This window comes from Epinephelus moara, unplaced genomic scaffold (genome assembly GCF_006386435.1).
Source record: "Epinephelus moara isolate mb unplaced genomic scaffold, YSFRI_EMoa_1.0 scaffold399, whole genome shotgun sequence".
Lineage (NCBI taxonomy): Eukaryota > Metazoa > Chordata > Actinopteri > Perciformes > Serranidae > Epinephelus > Epinephelus moara.
Genome location: NW_026081748.1, coordinates 1 through 15,704, shown reverse-complemented (window position 1 = coordinate 15,704; position 15,704 = coordinate 1). Strand labels below are relative to the sequence as shown.

Sequence of the window (15,704 nt, the reverse complement as noted above, 5' to 3'; positions counted from 1 at the left end):
TTATTGGGCAGCTAACATCAGAGCAGTATTGGATTGGTTAAGAAATGACACTACTGCTAGCTGGGTAATAATGGAGAGAGCATCCACACAGTTTACTCCCCTATCAGTACTGTATGCTAAATTGCCACTATCACAGTCTTTGTCCAACGTCACATCAAATCCAGTTGTAAAGTATGCTATTAAGATATTTTATCAGACGGCACTTAAAACAAACTGACCCTTCGCTTGCTGCACCAGTGGCAGAAAACCTAATGTTTACTCCATCTACGATAGATGCAGCAATTTATACATGGTCAAACAATGGAATCACCTCACTACATGATCTCTATATTGATTGCACCTGTGCCTCTTTTGAACAGCTAGTTAAAAAATTTGACATCCTCTGAGTACACTTTTACAGATACTTGCAGCTTCTCATTTTGGGTGTTTCCTTTCCTGCCCTTACCCATCCCTCTTAGATTCTGCTTTTGAATGTAACATAGCTAAAAACCTGTCCATAAGTCAAATTTACGAATTACTCAATGCTCATAATCTTGCAGCATTGGACTCTTAAAAGCAGAGATGGGATGGGTCAAATGCGGAGAACAAATTTCACACACTCAGGTGTGTGACAATCAGTGGAACTTTACCTTTACTTTACCCTGGAAGGACTCCTCACCTCCAACATATGGACATTGGATTAAGGATGTTATGTATTATTTACAATTGGAGAAAATCGTCGTTTTATTAAAGGATCAACTGCACGCTTCTTTGCCAACTGGCAACCATTTTTAACTTTAGTAGCAAATATGGAAGCTGAAATATTGTAATGAAACATGTCATACTCCCCTACTTATGTCACACAAGTTAATTTGTCCTTTTTTCTTTTTCTTCGACCATTTATTTATTTTGTTCTTGTCTTTTGGATTTCCCTTCGCTGGTCTGGCTTTCTCTGTTTGTTTCTGGGTTGGTGGGTGAGAGGGGCAGTTTTGTTTTGTCCTTGTTGGTTCTATGTTTGTGTGTTGATAATCCGTACATCTTATTGAATTCTAAATAAAAAATGCCTTTAAAAAAAAGAACCCAACTGGGTGTGCTTGTTCTTAATAAGTTGTTTTAGTGAAACAGACACTATATCAGCTGGTTAGTTTTTTTTTTTCTGTCTTGTTTAATCAATCAATCAATCAATCAATCAATCAATCAATCAAACTTATTTTCATACAATTCTATCACACAGCCACCACCAGATACAAGAGAAGACAACCTTACTCGCAGATACATCAGCCCAAGTGGGCCTTAACATCCACAAGGGAAAGACGAAAAGCATGAGGATGAACACAAATAGTGTGGAACCAATATCACTTGAAGATACTCAACTTGAAATAGAAGAGTCCTGCACCTACTTGGGCAGCGTCATCAACAAAGAGGGAGGAACTGATGCAGATGTCAAAGCCAGAATAGGTAAGGCAAGGGCAGCCTTCCTACAACTTAAGGAACATATGGTGCTCAAAGGAGATACAACAACAAACAAAAATAAGAACCTTCAACTCCAACATAAAATCAGTCCTGTTCTATGGAGCCGAGACCTGGAGAACAAATACACAGCTAGCAAAGTGCTAGACTCACAAGTCAGTCTTTAGACGCTTTGCTTAACTAAAGACTGATGACTTTCTCCCTGATTTATAAACACAATGATTGAACAAACATTACTATTTCTGTGTGCACGTTTAGCTGGGATAACCGTTAGCTGTTAGCCCTGTTAGCCGTTAGCAGTGTCTGTAATAGGTAATAACTCATTAAACGGTCCGTGAAAAAAATATCTTTTCCAGCGGATATCTTAGTTACAACATGATTGAGTTAGCAAAGCAGTTTTGTGTTGCTATGTGTGGTATTTATTCAGTTTTGGGAAATCACGATGTCTAGAAAGCATCAGTGGCTGCAGCTGACAGGGACAGCTAACACTAGCAGCAAAGCTAACATCAGGACGTCATCTGTTAAAAGCCTCCCGTTGTCGGATACGACATGAAACTACTCCAGTTAGCTCAATCATGTAACTAAGACATCCGCTGGAAAAAATATTTTCTTCACGGATGAGCACACGTTTGATAAAACGGAGTTAAATCTCTCGGCATCCATTTTCAAGCTCTCTGTGTGTCTGTTTCCTTGCGGACGAAAAAAGGAGGAGCGCACATTTCCGAGAAGGCGTGTCCTTTTCAAAAATGCAAGAGGCGTTGCTTTGTTGCCGGCCGTTTTCGCCGGTGTGTTAAACACACTTTAGAAAGGAGTGTCCCCAGACTATCAGAAGGCGGAGATCTCTGATTGTCTGGTGGCGAGACTAGCAAAGTGCAAAGCTTCATAAACAGGTGCCTGAGAAGAATCTTGAAAATCCATTGGCCAGACAAGATCACCAACGAAGATCTTTGTACGAAGACACAGCAAATTCCAGCTAAGGATGAAATTGGACGAAGAAGATGGAAATGGATAGGGCACACTCTTCGAAAACCAATGTCAAACATCACCAGACAGGCTCTGACGTGGAATCCCCAGGGGAAGAGAAAGAGAGGTCGGCCAAAAAACACCTGGCGAAGGGATCTGCAGGCCGACACCAAGAAGATGGGATACACCTGGTCACAGATAGAAAAGAAAGCCAGCGATCGGGTACTCTGGAGGTCCCTTGTCGACGGCCTATACCCCAAAAGGGGTGTAAGGCATAAGTAAATAAGTACTTTTCATACAAACAGAATCCATCCCATCAACAGCTCACCCTTCTTGCTGTTGCTGTGTTTTCTGTCTGCAGGGACTTGACCTAAGGCGGCATAATCAGCAAAATGGGACACACATGGGCCCAGTGTGCTTCCCCATGCATAAGGCCAGAGATGCAGCCAGTCCTGTGAGATCCCCACTGCCTGGAAGGACTTGCGGTACAGTTTCAGCTTTTACAGCCCAACACATGCAGCAGACACTCACTTATCCACTTCCTACACTATGGATATTACAGATTATATGGTCCTATTTGTATTTATTTTGTGAAAATAAGTGTACTTCAGCATTCAGTATAAATGTGTGTCTCCCATTTTGCAGCAGTCTCTGAATGGGGCTGACATCAGTCACAGTCACACTCATAAATGCTTGAGACATGATTGCTTTATTGAAAATCTCAGAGGTTATTAGCAGGTACTCATTTTACATAGCTGTAGGTTACAACAGGATTATTAGGAGATATAAGTCAGAACAATTTAATTGATTGGAAATTGTAATTTTTAGACATTAGGGCCACAGTTCTGTTCCCATCGTCAGTGACTGTGGTAATTACACTACAGGTTCAGAGTGTATTTGATTTACCAATAAAATCAAACAGTATTATTCAGCAATCCAGAAGTTAGGTGAAGTAATTAAGTGAACCACTCCGAAAACACCATGGAACTGACTAAAAGTCATGTAGAGTATTGCTGTTGGTATATGAATGACACATTGGTGCAGCTAAAGTTAAGAGTTTTTCCTTGACTACCTTCAGAAAGTGTTGGAGACAGAGAAAATAATATCAGATTTTGTGTAAAATTACCTGTTCCAACATGTCCATTGGTTGTGCAACTGGACTTTTTTTCTAACAATTGGTTTGCAGCCTCTAGTGATTTTAGAATTATAATAAGTACAGCAATGATATATTTTTAATTAACCGTGCTGCTGTTGTGTTAAACTGCACAGTATAGCCACACCTTTAACAAATGTGTACAGTAAACATTTACCCACACGCAAGTTGTGTACAGATGCCACTGAGCTTTTCTAATCATGTCGTCCACACAATTGACTCCCCTAAAATCCCTAATGTACTTATTGTTAGTCATATCAAATACAGGTTTGAAGTTAAAACAACAAACAAAATCCTTTTCTCTGTCTCCTTAACTGCACTCAAATTAACTGTGCACTTTCTGATACAGCATTATTAGTAAGAAGTAACGAATACACTGCAGACTACCCAACCCGAAACAAGTCTAACCCAAAAATTAAATACATGTAAAATATTATATTAATCCTCAATGGAATTTTGAACATAAATCAGCTCAGACAAAATTCCCAAGTAATAATAAAAACATAATGAAAGCTAAATAACGACCATAATGCTGCCAAGTATGCGGCAGAAATATTTAAATGTGTCGAGGCTTATGAGAATACTCTGCTTTGAAAAGTAACTCCCTCTCCTTCACTGAAAAATGCATTCCTAGTATATGTGCTCCACTTCATTTCATATTGAACTAACACTAGAAAACTAGTTGTGATCAAATCAAGTAAATGTGAGAAGCTATTTTCAAGATTATGAATTAATTAATTAATTAAGTAACAATGAATTTTTCTAATAGACTGGTTTCCCACAGATCCTTAAGTCCAAAAAGGAAAAATTTCATGAATCTTTTTTTTCTGATTTTGCTTTGTAAAATCTCAAAATAATTAATTAATTAATTAATAATTTACTGATTGCCTCTCACATTAATGGCACGCAGATCAGGATAGCATCTATTGTATAACATGTTCTGTATTTTATTACAAATGGCATTACAAAGTATTAGAAAATCTTAAATCTAGGTTGCCTTTAGCTGTAGGAACCCTGAATAAGTTCCAAACCACTGAATTCATTTGTGTGACTTTATCATAGTTAATAACATTACCTTTCAGTGAAGCATTTTAGGCATTCAGGCCATCCTAAGATACATAGTTTGAGTTTATTTGCACATTTAGATATAAAAGAACAGAGTCAAACAGTCCTAAAAAAGTAAGGACATATAAGTATTTAATACCTCATAAAATAATATCAGACAGTAAAATATCTGTTGAGCAGATACTGGTAATACTGCAACTAGGAAACTGCTGTTTAGTAAACAACAGACGCGCCCAGTACTGTGTGAAAGAGGGAGGAGTGTGACCAAGGTAACAAACACCATTACTGCTTCAGTGCCACGCCTGACCTTTGCAATCCTACACCTGTGTAGCTGTAGCTCATCATAGCTGATGAGCGACTTGAGGAAGCAAAACATACTACTTTTTCTCACATGATTAAGACTTGATTATTATCAACAAACAAGATGGACGATGGACAGCCAACAGACAAAGAGGAGCCTACAATAAGCCAAGAGGAAGAGGGGAATGGTCTGGATTGGCTCCTCAGAACAGACAGCTCAGAGATCATTCCTGCGCCGATGGATACCAACGTCTTATTAGCAAGGTAACCGGTTCTACTGGTGAAGAACTAGTGTAAGGTTTCTTTCTCTCAGGTTATACACAGGGCCTTTAATTATTGAATGGTAATGACTGACTGCTGGAGATGTCGGCACAGAAATTGGTGTGCTGTATTGCTTTAAAGAAAAAGTGGTATTTAAGCCTGTAGGGACTGATCAGTATCAGGTGACATGGTGTGGTATTTTAAGTAAACAGGCTTGTTTAAACCTGCGTTTGTTCCCAAGCTGGTCCGGAACTTTTCCTCAAGAGACTCATGAACAAATATTGGGTTAACAAAATTTCCTTTGCACACAGTTTTAAAAGATTACACATGTTGAAATATTGTCACCACAAATCATTGCGTAGTTGGCCATTTTGAGCTGCATAGTGCATTGTATAACTTGTATGATTTTCTACTTTTCAGAGAATGTGATACCACTGATGACAGCATTAACAATAAAGAATTCACCAGGGAGAGAGTCTTTGAAGCAGCATCTCAGGGAGACACAACTGAACTTGTTGGCCTGCTTGACTACCTACGAGTTACTAAAAAGAAACTTACCAGCCCAGAATTCACAGGCAAGTAGGAGGGAAGCACTTTTTTGTGTCTTATTTATAACTGATTATGTCTTGCTGTATCTATGACCATGCTCATTTGAAACAGTACAGCCATGTGTCCTTTGTGCAGTGAAATGGATTTTGGTAATGCAAAGCAAGCCTGAGAAAGAGATTTCCTTCAGTTTGTTTAGAGAGGGCATCGCTAAGTGCAAGTAGAGGTCTGAATTGATGGATAAGGCAAATTAAATTTAGGATCCAATGTGTAACACCTGCAATGTTTGGACAAAAAAGGTGAACTCACAGAAGCTGGACTTGAATTGTGTTGTTTGGTCCATAAATCTCTAAGCATCTCAAAGAACAATCTGTCCAAGTGAAACTTAAAAGTAAATTTAGGAGTTATTCTGGTACTTATTTTTTGAGTTAGTAGGATTTATCACAAACTCTCTATACAATGATGTCAGTAGTACAGTGAGAAACTAATGTAATTTGTGCATGACTTTCAGATGAAACTAATGGGAAGACGGCGCTCCTGAAAGCATTGATGAATCTGAAAGATGGCAAAAATGACACAATCGAGGTCCTCCTTGACATAGCGGAAAAAACTGGAGACTTAGAAAATTTCATCAACGCATCTTACCAAGATCCTTGTTACAATGGTAAGTAAAACATAACTGTCATGAGTGATTGAACTTCTGAGGGTCTTAATAATAGAGGATGTCCAATTCTGATTGTGGAACTGTACAAATGGTTTGAAAAAAGGTATTCGCACATCCAACAGATGCAGGTGCGTTGGAAAATATCACGTCTTTGAACAGAAAATCCTGCACACTGCTCTTGCTCAGCTTCACAATTTATTAGTAAAAACGAACATTTCGGTCCTCCTGGACCTTCGTCAAGAGTGTTCAACATCATTATTTCCAACACTGAGCTTAAACAAACTGCCCCACCCATTCCACAGGTTTGCCCAGTATACATGGGTGTGAAGGAATGAATTAGCTGTGAGTGTGTCTCAATAACTGACAACGGCCTGTCCACCATATGTCATGTATCCCACAAACTAAAGTACAAGAGAACAAGAAAAACAGGAAAAACCTAGAAAAACTCAAGCTCCGTACACAATGAAAGCTATTTACAAAATTATTTACAAAAATATTTTGATCTTATGAATGAACACATCGGCCTTGCAGCTTTCATAAATCATTCAAAATGTTCAACATTCTATATTCTTATGCCATGTATCATACATTTGTCTTTTTGAGATCCCTGAACCATCATAGCAATGGTAGAGATCACTCAGAGGCAGTACATTTCAATGACGTACAGCATGATATCTCATAATTTCGGTTCCAGGGCACTGAAAAAGTTCCTCTGTTCTTGTTCCCTTGTACTTTCGTTTGTGGGATGTGTGACATCTGGTGGACAGGCTGTTGTCAGAAACACACCCACAGCTGATTTATTTCCTCATACGTGTGCATACCTGGGCACATCCGTGAAATAGGTGGGGCAGTTTCTATCTAAGCTCAATGTTGAAAATGATGGTGTTAAACACTCGTGTGTTGTGAGCAAGAGCAGTGTGCGGGACCTGTATTATTAAAAGTGACTTGACTTGAGAGCCAGAGTTTATATCATCAATGTGCCTGAACTTTGGGCACATTGAATATGCTGTATATATATGCGGCTTCTAAAGAGTAAACAGAGGGCAGAAGGGCTTTTGTATTTAGAGATGCAGCATTATACATAGTCTGGGATTATCTGCTCAGTCAAAGATGCTTACACAGAGTGAGTAACCAGATACACCTTATATAAAACGTAAAATCCATATAGTGGGTTCATCACAAATGCTATCACCATTCAAGAACAATTTTTGTTTGGATTTGATCAATTCAGGGTGACTTACTCTGAAACTTGGCAGTCCAAATCTATTTCATGATAGAGCAGATAGATGGAGATATCCATCAGATCACATTTGTCATGAAGGGAGTGTTTAGGGCCTCACAAAATTCTTACATCTATTAGAGACTTTTATTTTAAACTTGGGAGACTGTTAATTCAGGGTATACTATAACTTATCTCTAAAAAAAAGTATGGTATTGTTAATGATAGCTTTATTAATTTTTTTACTGTAAATTGTATTTTTATTTGATTTGTTTTTTCATTTTTTTGTTTTAATTTAGTATTTTATTATTATTTTCTTTATTTATTTTTGTTTCATTTTTAAATCTTTTTTTACTTGATTTGTATTATCATTATTTGTATCTCTCCAGGTATAGAGGTTTTAACCCGAGTATATTGTTCGGAACTAGGCATTGAAACTTAGACAAAGAACCTCTTGACTCATGTTTGCCCTGAACATTTCAATAAACAAAACCACAGAAAATCAAACAAACCTGTGTCTTAAGTGTGTTGAAAACCTTAACAACCTGTTTCCTGTAACAATAAACACGTGTCACAGGTCAGACAGCACTGCACATTGCCATTGAGAGAAGGAGCTTCGACCATGTGAAACTGCTGGTCCAGAAAGGAGCAGATGTGCAAGCCAAAGCCAATGGGAAGTTCTTCCAGCGTAATGCAGGACTGGGCTTTTATTTTGGTGGGTAATCGCATCCTAAAAATAACCAGAACTTATATAATCTACCCAAGCTCTAAATAATCAAATCACCAAACTGACCTTTGTGTGTTTTCAACAGGAGAGCTTCCTCTGTCACTGGCTGCTTGCACCAACCAGCCTGATGTCGTGGCCTTCCTCATGGAAAACCCTTACACAAGAGCCGACGTGGCTGACAAGGACTTGCAAGGAAACACTGTCTTGCATGCCTTGGTGGTCATAGCAGACAATACGGATGAAAACACAGAAATGATTGCAAAGATGTATGATGAGATCCTTACTCAGCACAGCAGGCTTGAGAAGAAAACAATAGTCCAGTTGGAAGAGATCGAAAATGATAAGGGGCTGACACCTCTGAAGTTGGCTGCCAAGCTGGGCAAGATTGGGGTGCGTCTATTTTCTTTTCAGGGGCTTTGTGTACATTTTCAGATACATGTTGATGGAACAGTTTCCTTCTTTTAATGTGTAATAGTCTTGTTGAACACAGGTGCATTGCCTTATAAGATTAATTTAACAGACTGTGTGCACGACATGAGAAGGTGCTTGTACTGTACCACAAGATAATCATCTCCTTCCTGATCTCTCTTTGGTCAGCTCTTCAAGCACATGTTACACCGTGAATTTGTGGATGAGGAGATGAGGCCGCTGTCCAGGAAGTTCACAGAATGGGTCTATGGACCAGTTCACTCTTCACTTTATGACCTGAGTTCCATTGACACCAATGAAAAAAACTCTGTGTTGGAGATAGTCGTCTTCAGTAGTGAAATTCCGGTAAGAAATATCTATTTTAACTTAAAAAATATCTGCACATGATGGTCTACAGTTTTCCTTAAGGTTTTTTTAAACAAGACAGTTGCAGTTTTGTCTTACGCCCTGTCTACACATGTACAGATATTTTTGAAAACAGATATTTTCCCCCTCCAATTTAAAGAATATTTCCATCCACACAATCTTTGTTTTACAAAATATCTCCATCCGCACTGAAACAGAAAAAATGACCCCAAATACTGGCTGGCATTGGCTGTCTTCAGCAGTCTACCTCATCTCAAAGGTAGTATAGTGTACAGGCTTCAAAATACCTACTGTAGATCTCATCACCGTTGATTCCTGACATGTGAAAGTTTGCCTTTATTCCTCATCAGTAACAATCCCACTCTGGAAAGTCTCCCACCATCTGTTGGTTGGATCGGGCCTGATCTACCGTAGTTTCTGGCAGACTTAAAGCTGCTGCAGACAATAAGTTGGAGCAAAACTCTGGCAACAGCAGATGCTTCCTTTTGTCCATGGAACGATGGAGCTATAGTAAGTTTAGTATAAAGTAGTCATTTGCACAAGCAGTGCCAATAATACATTAGGAAACCAGTAGTCTGCCATTGTTGTGGTTGTGGTTGTTTCTATGATGTCATTGTTTCTCAAACGCTCTATTTACACTTCCACATGAGAGAACAACAAGAGGCCCAAACGTAGAGGAAACTATCTGTTTATGAAAATACCTGTATATGTGAAGTCACAACTCCTAACTGTACTTACTGTATAAACAGATAGATAAAGACACAGCAGCACAACAGAGGCATAGAAAAATCTATCAGTTCTCTGGCAGCAGTTTACCATTTAATTTGTTTGTTTGTGCAAACAAGCCTTCATCAGCCTCACAAGGTGCTGATAAAAGACTTTTGGAGTGCCACTTTGAAAAAGGACTTTTAATGTGGAAATAATCCTGTGATCAATGCCTTAGAATCGACCTGAGATGCTCCAGATTGAGCCTCTGCGCAGTCTTCTCCAGAATAAGTGGGACAGGTTTGCTTCCAAATTATTCTTGATGAATTTCCTGGTTTACCTGGTGTACCTGATCATCTTCACCACTGTGGCCTTCTACAGAAAAGAAGGACAGGTAAGGCACTGAGCAAAACCATTCACTGACGTAAAACAGAAGAACCATGTTTTAACAAATTGATCAGCCCTAAGCAAGGACTCCTAACCTTTTGACCTGCAGCCACCATTTCCCGTTGACAATGTCCCGCTTGACCACGTTCGTTGCATTGGCGAGGTGATCAGTGTCCTTGGAGCAGTATGGTTTTTCTATAAAGCGGTGAGAAAGAGGACTCTGCTCTGGAAATTTACACAAAAACAGTCAGAATATATTTCAGACTATTTCTGTATGTTTGACTCCTGAATCCACAGATAACTATTTTCAAGAGGAACCCCCCAACCTTCAAGGCTCTATACACAACTGGATTCTGTGACATTCTATTGTAAGTATCGCCATCAATCTTTTGTGATGGACAAATTTTACATCACTGCTTTCTTACCACTCCACTTTGGTTTGCAGTTTCCTGCAGGCAGCACTCATTTTGGTCTGCACAGTTTTGTACTTCTGTGGACGAAAAGAATACGTTGGACTCCTCGTGCTCGCACTGGCCCTTGCCTGGATCAATGTTCTTTACTACTCAAGAGGCTCTAAACAAATGGGGATGTACAGCGTCATGATGGAAAGGGTAAGAATTACATTTGAAGCTAGGGCAGGCAACTTATTTCAGAAACATTTTCTGTTTTATTTGTTAAAATTCTCTTTACATCCCAATAGCAATCAATAAATTAAATGCTCAAAAAAAGAAAAAGAAAAAACTGGTATCTTTGGCTGTTGTAGACCAGTAATAAACCTGTCTAATCATTTTGTTGTGGCCAAATGGAATGAATGGTTTACCTGTCTGTCAGAGAGAGGGTGTTCCTGTTGGCTGTTTTATAAATGTAGATGCACGTGCACATCTCTTCAGTGAAAACCTGATTTAATGGAGAGAGTCCTGCAGAGAAAATTGATATTCCAGCACTGGCAACAACTGCCTACACTGCAAAACAGCCCAAAAAAGGAAGATGGACTCACCAAAAAGAGAGTCTAAAAGAAAATTACAAATAGTGTAGCCCTCTGCTGAATGGAGCCAAAGGCTCACGGCTGGAGCTTTACTTTCATGTTAAGGTAGGCCTAGCTAACATAAGCTAGAGCCTCAAGCTACAGCATGTCCTCCGCCTCACTCCCTGCTGCTACAGACCACTTCACCTGGAGGACAGGCGGCAGCAGGGACCGGATAGCCCTGAGGTCCAGCTAACAGACCCAGTGCTACCGCTGGCCACCAGCCCACTGTGAGGTTTGTGCTGGCCGAATCTGAGCAGCTACAGCTGCTGACAGAAAGTTTGTCTCTCAAGCTGCTGCCTGTTCTCCTCCCAGGGAACCAGTCCACAGTGCCAGGGAGCAAGACAGAGACAGTGGAGTGGCTAGCAGCTGATTTTTGTCTCATTTGTGGTCTGATAAACAGAAAGAGAGGGTGGGAAAGAAGGGGCTGAGTGAATGCACTGTGTGCAACTCCAAATGTAATAAAACTAAACAGTGCATGGGAAACACTGGATTACTGTGTGAAGCACATGCAAATGCTCGTGGTCGTCTGGTGATAGGGGCTCAGGACAGAGAGGGGGAGCTGCAGGAGGAGGATGTTTTTTCAAATTCTGCTATTTCTTTCATGTTTTTTGTTTTTTTTTAATTCAATTTATTTGCCATTTGTCTGCCTACCCGAGCTTTAAGTAACCAAATATATCAGAGTGGTGAGAAATTTGCCTGATATGAAGTCTGTTTCTCTTTTTAGATAATCCTGGGTGACCTGTTGCACTTTTTATGCGTCTATGGTGTCCTGCTATTTGGATTTTCTGCTGGTAAGATTTTCATTGACTCCAAATGCAAAAAGTTAAGCATATGCAGAACAAAGACTTTAAGATGTTCTCCAAAGTAAAGACCTCTGACTCAAATTTTCTCCCTATCCGTAGCTGTTGTTGCTGTCATACGCGACTCTCCTCCAGCTTGTAGAAAGGTCCGCAATGGCACACTGCCACATGGAAGCAGCCCTGTTGTCAAGACATTAAAGTGCAAGAAGTCAAGTTACAACGATATCCGTTTCGCAACACTGGAAATGTTCAAGTTCACTATTGGAATGGGAGACCTGCAGTTCACTGACCATGTTCAGTACAAGGAAGTTTTCTACGTCTTGCTCATCTCGTACATAGTTATCACCTACATCCTGCTGCTCAACATGTTGATAGCTCTGATGGGCTACACAGTGGAAAGAGTCTCCAAACAAATTGAAAACATCTGGAACCTGCAGGTGAGATGCTGTTCTAGTCTGATAACTTGTTTCAGTTTATGTAACCAAATGTTCACAGGATTAAGTTCATCTCTCAAGTGCAGGATAATTCTTAAGGATATCTGTAAATGCTGTATGATGATCTAACAGGAAACTTTGGTTGCATTTGCCAGGACAAAGCTAATTCGCCTTATAAAAAACAGTGAATATCTCAAATATATACACTTCATTAAGAAGAGCATTGCCAAGCTTGAAGTTGTTTGCTCACAATCTAGAAATACTGTGTTGGCTCATATTTTAAACACCAACGATCTGACACACTTGAGACATTTTGTCACAAATCCTCAGAGGGCTTCTACCATTTTGGACATGGAGGGGACCCTGCCAAGGTGCCTTGTGAATAAGCTGCACTCCGGGATGTCGAAGATGGTGCGTTTAAAAAACGAGGAGGACGAGAGTCGTCAGTTTTTCAGGTAAAACCTCCAGTTGATTTTGGAAACACGATGGAATTGTTTAGCTTGAAACAAACTAATCTATGAAAGTATTACTGTATTGAAATGTCTTGGTGTAATATTGTCACCAGTTAACCTGAGCACACATTATACTGAACACTGGCCAAGGGTCAGGTTACCCATATTACAAAGAAACATTCTCATTTATATCTGGTGGTGTGTCACCATGTAGATGATTTCAGATTTGTGCTATGGTTTGTGGAATTACATTGTTGTTCCTCAAAGGATTAAACAATTCAATTTAATATTTTCACAACAATTGTCCTGCTTCATCAAGATAATCCACAGATCCCTCAAACAGTGAAAGGTTTTTTCTCAGCCTAGATCCTATTTTCCCATATTTTTGTGCCTAAGTGATGAATGAGAACAACAATTTTTGGAATTGGTCCAGTATTAAGTCAGATCCAACAAGCTGCAGTGTCACCACTGGGGGTATGTTCGCCCTGGCAATTTATGTCCAGTAAAAGTGCATGTAGGCTCAGATTGTTTTTTTAAGTGTCTGACAAATTTATGAAAAGGAACTATAGAAACAACCCCAAAATCGCCATCGCCAAGCCCGCCGGACGCCATTTAAATAAAGAGTAATTTTAGCATGTATAGAGCCAGCATATTTTCACATCTAACTGGGTGAATTAAAGGTTTATTTGAACCAAACCAGAGTTGGTGATTGTTGAAACGTGGAATGTCAAACCAGGACATTTTTTGTGAGTTTTAATTTGTTTCCCTCAGCTTTGAACAAAGTGTGTTTTACGATGATAAAATTACCTTCTATGTAAAAGCAGTCAGGTGGGTTCTGTGATGGTGATTTCAGGGCTATTTCTTGTTAAACAGAAAGGATCTTACTCTTTAAAAGATCCTCTTCATAATGTTATCAGACAATTAGAATGATAATCTGAACCTGTCAGTGGAAATAATTTGACGGTGCAAACATGCCCTAAGTGTTTACATTGTAGCCTGTTTCACAGCTGCTGGCTGCAGTGCTCTCACTCAATAATCGACCAATTTCAAAATGTGCTGTTCCCATGAGTCACTATGACACAAAAACATGGGAAAAAAGGTCCTAGGTTGCTCTCTAACAGTGACTCCTAAATCCAGTAATGTAACATCAGTTTACAGAGCTGGTCATGTTGAGCATTACTAGTGTTGACATGATCAAGGAGTTTTTTCATCTCCAGGGTGGAGGAAATTAATTGGAAAAAGTGGAGGTCAGATGTCGGTGTTGTCCAGGACGAGGACCCTGGGGAAAGCATGATGAAGCCACTGCCCCATGAACACACTCCTAGTAAGAACAAAGCACACACACACACACACACACACACACACACACACACACACACACACACACAACTTGCTGCTTCTTGCTGCTAAGATGTTATTAATACAGAGTCGCCATTTGATCTTTCAGGGTCTCGATGGCACATAAATCCATTGTTGAAGAGGATTCGCGCCAGACACCACCAACCACAGCTCTCCAGTGTTCCTGACGCTCAGCACAACATCAAAATACAGATCCACTAAAAAAAATCTAAACACTCAGATTTAAAATTTCATGTGAGCATTTATTTGCAACTGCAGTGGCCCCTCCATCTTAAAGAAATGTTTGGATACCACTGTAACTTTTTATATTCTAACTTTTATAAAGAAAACCAAACTGTAGTGTACATAGTGCATGTGCCTTAACTACAGAAACCTTTATAAACACAAATGCCCTTGTTTTGAATATTGTTTGTAGATAGGTCACATCTTTACAATGTCTTATTTGATGAAGTGAATACTAATTTAAATTAAATATAATTTGACATACACCTTAAAAAAGGGAGGTCCTGAATATTGTTGTAGGAGGTCGTTGTTTGCACGAGCTCGTTAAGAGTTCACATATGGCTGATGCAGCTCATTCTGTGCATAATCCTGCACATAAAGTTTTATATAGATTTAGATAGATTATCTTCAATATTACGCCTTGCAGAAGCGGCTGCAGAGTGAGTAGCTGGTCATGTTGCAGGAGGAGCGACCATGCTGCCTTCTTGTCGAGGTCAGGATGTGTGGACAGTAACCAGAACCATCCAGATACATTGAGTTAACAGCAACAAACAATGTCAGAAGACATAAAAAAAAAGACCACACTACAGTGCACAAGTTAAAGGAGCTGATGGGATCACACCTCACTGGAGTTGTACCATGTATAATTCATGTGATTGATATTGATCTTAAATAAAAAATCATGATATCCAGAGAATTGATTATTTTTGATTGACTGATTGAAACATTTAAATAGACATGGTTATAGTAACTTATGGAGTGTTTAGAGATATTCTGTCCATGTGCCTACATTAAGAAATGTTTTGGATAAATGTTTTCTGTTTGTTATAAAATTTGATGACAAAAAAAAAAAAAAAACACACATCTGATTTTTCTTTTTTTTCTTTGACAAGACAATTCCAGTACTATTAACAGTTACGTTGGCTGAGGCTGCGTAACCTGTTAGTTAAAGGAATACTCCACAGGTATACACCACAAAATGACCATTTGTAAATGAGTAAGTCATGCCATGTGACCTGGAATTTGTGAAGAAAATTACTGTTCTTGCATGCCATCATGGAAAATAGCGAACATATTGACGGACTGATTGGGGTCCAAGTTGAACAACAGCAGATCTTTATCAAAACATCAGTTTACAAGCTCTCACACAGCTCATACAGTATAATCCAGGTTTTA

At 39.3% G+C, this 15,704-nt stretch overlaps 1 protein-coding gene across 2 annotated transcripts; it reads left to right on the top strand.

Annotated features, from left to right (window-relative positions):
* The first annotated feature begins 1,171 nt into the window (after positions 1–1,171).
* Positions 1,172–15,378, top strand: LOC126387397 (transient receptor potential cation channel subfamily V member 1-like). 2 transcript variants are annotated; one of them, XM_050039925.1, is made up of 17 exons: positions 1,172–2,634; positions 2,774–2,897; positions 5,055–5,194; positions 5,612–5,766; positions 6,249–6,401; positions 8,198–8,335; positions 8,433–8,737; positions 8,945–9,121; positions 10,086–10,241; positions 10,344–10,439; positions 10,532–10,602; positions 10,680–10,845; positions 11,986–12,052; positions 12,164–12,498; positions 12,826–12,950; positions 14,165–14,271; positions 14,395–15,378. In XM_050039925.1, exons 3-17 carry the CDS (start codon positions 5,055–5,057, stop codon positions 14,505–14,507), a joined length of 2,304 nt encoding a protein of 767 aa, XP_049895882.1. In that variant the 5' UTR covers positions 1,172–2,634; positions 2,774–2,897; the 3' UTR covers positions 14,508–15,378. The 2 variants fall into 2 exon arrangements, with proteins under 2 accessions (XP_049895882.1, XP_049895884.1); XM_050039927.1 differs by having other exon boundaries at positions 5,031–5,194.
* The last annotated feature ends 326 nt before the right edge of the window (positions 15,379–15,704 follow it).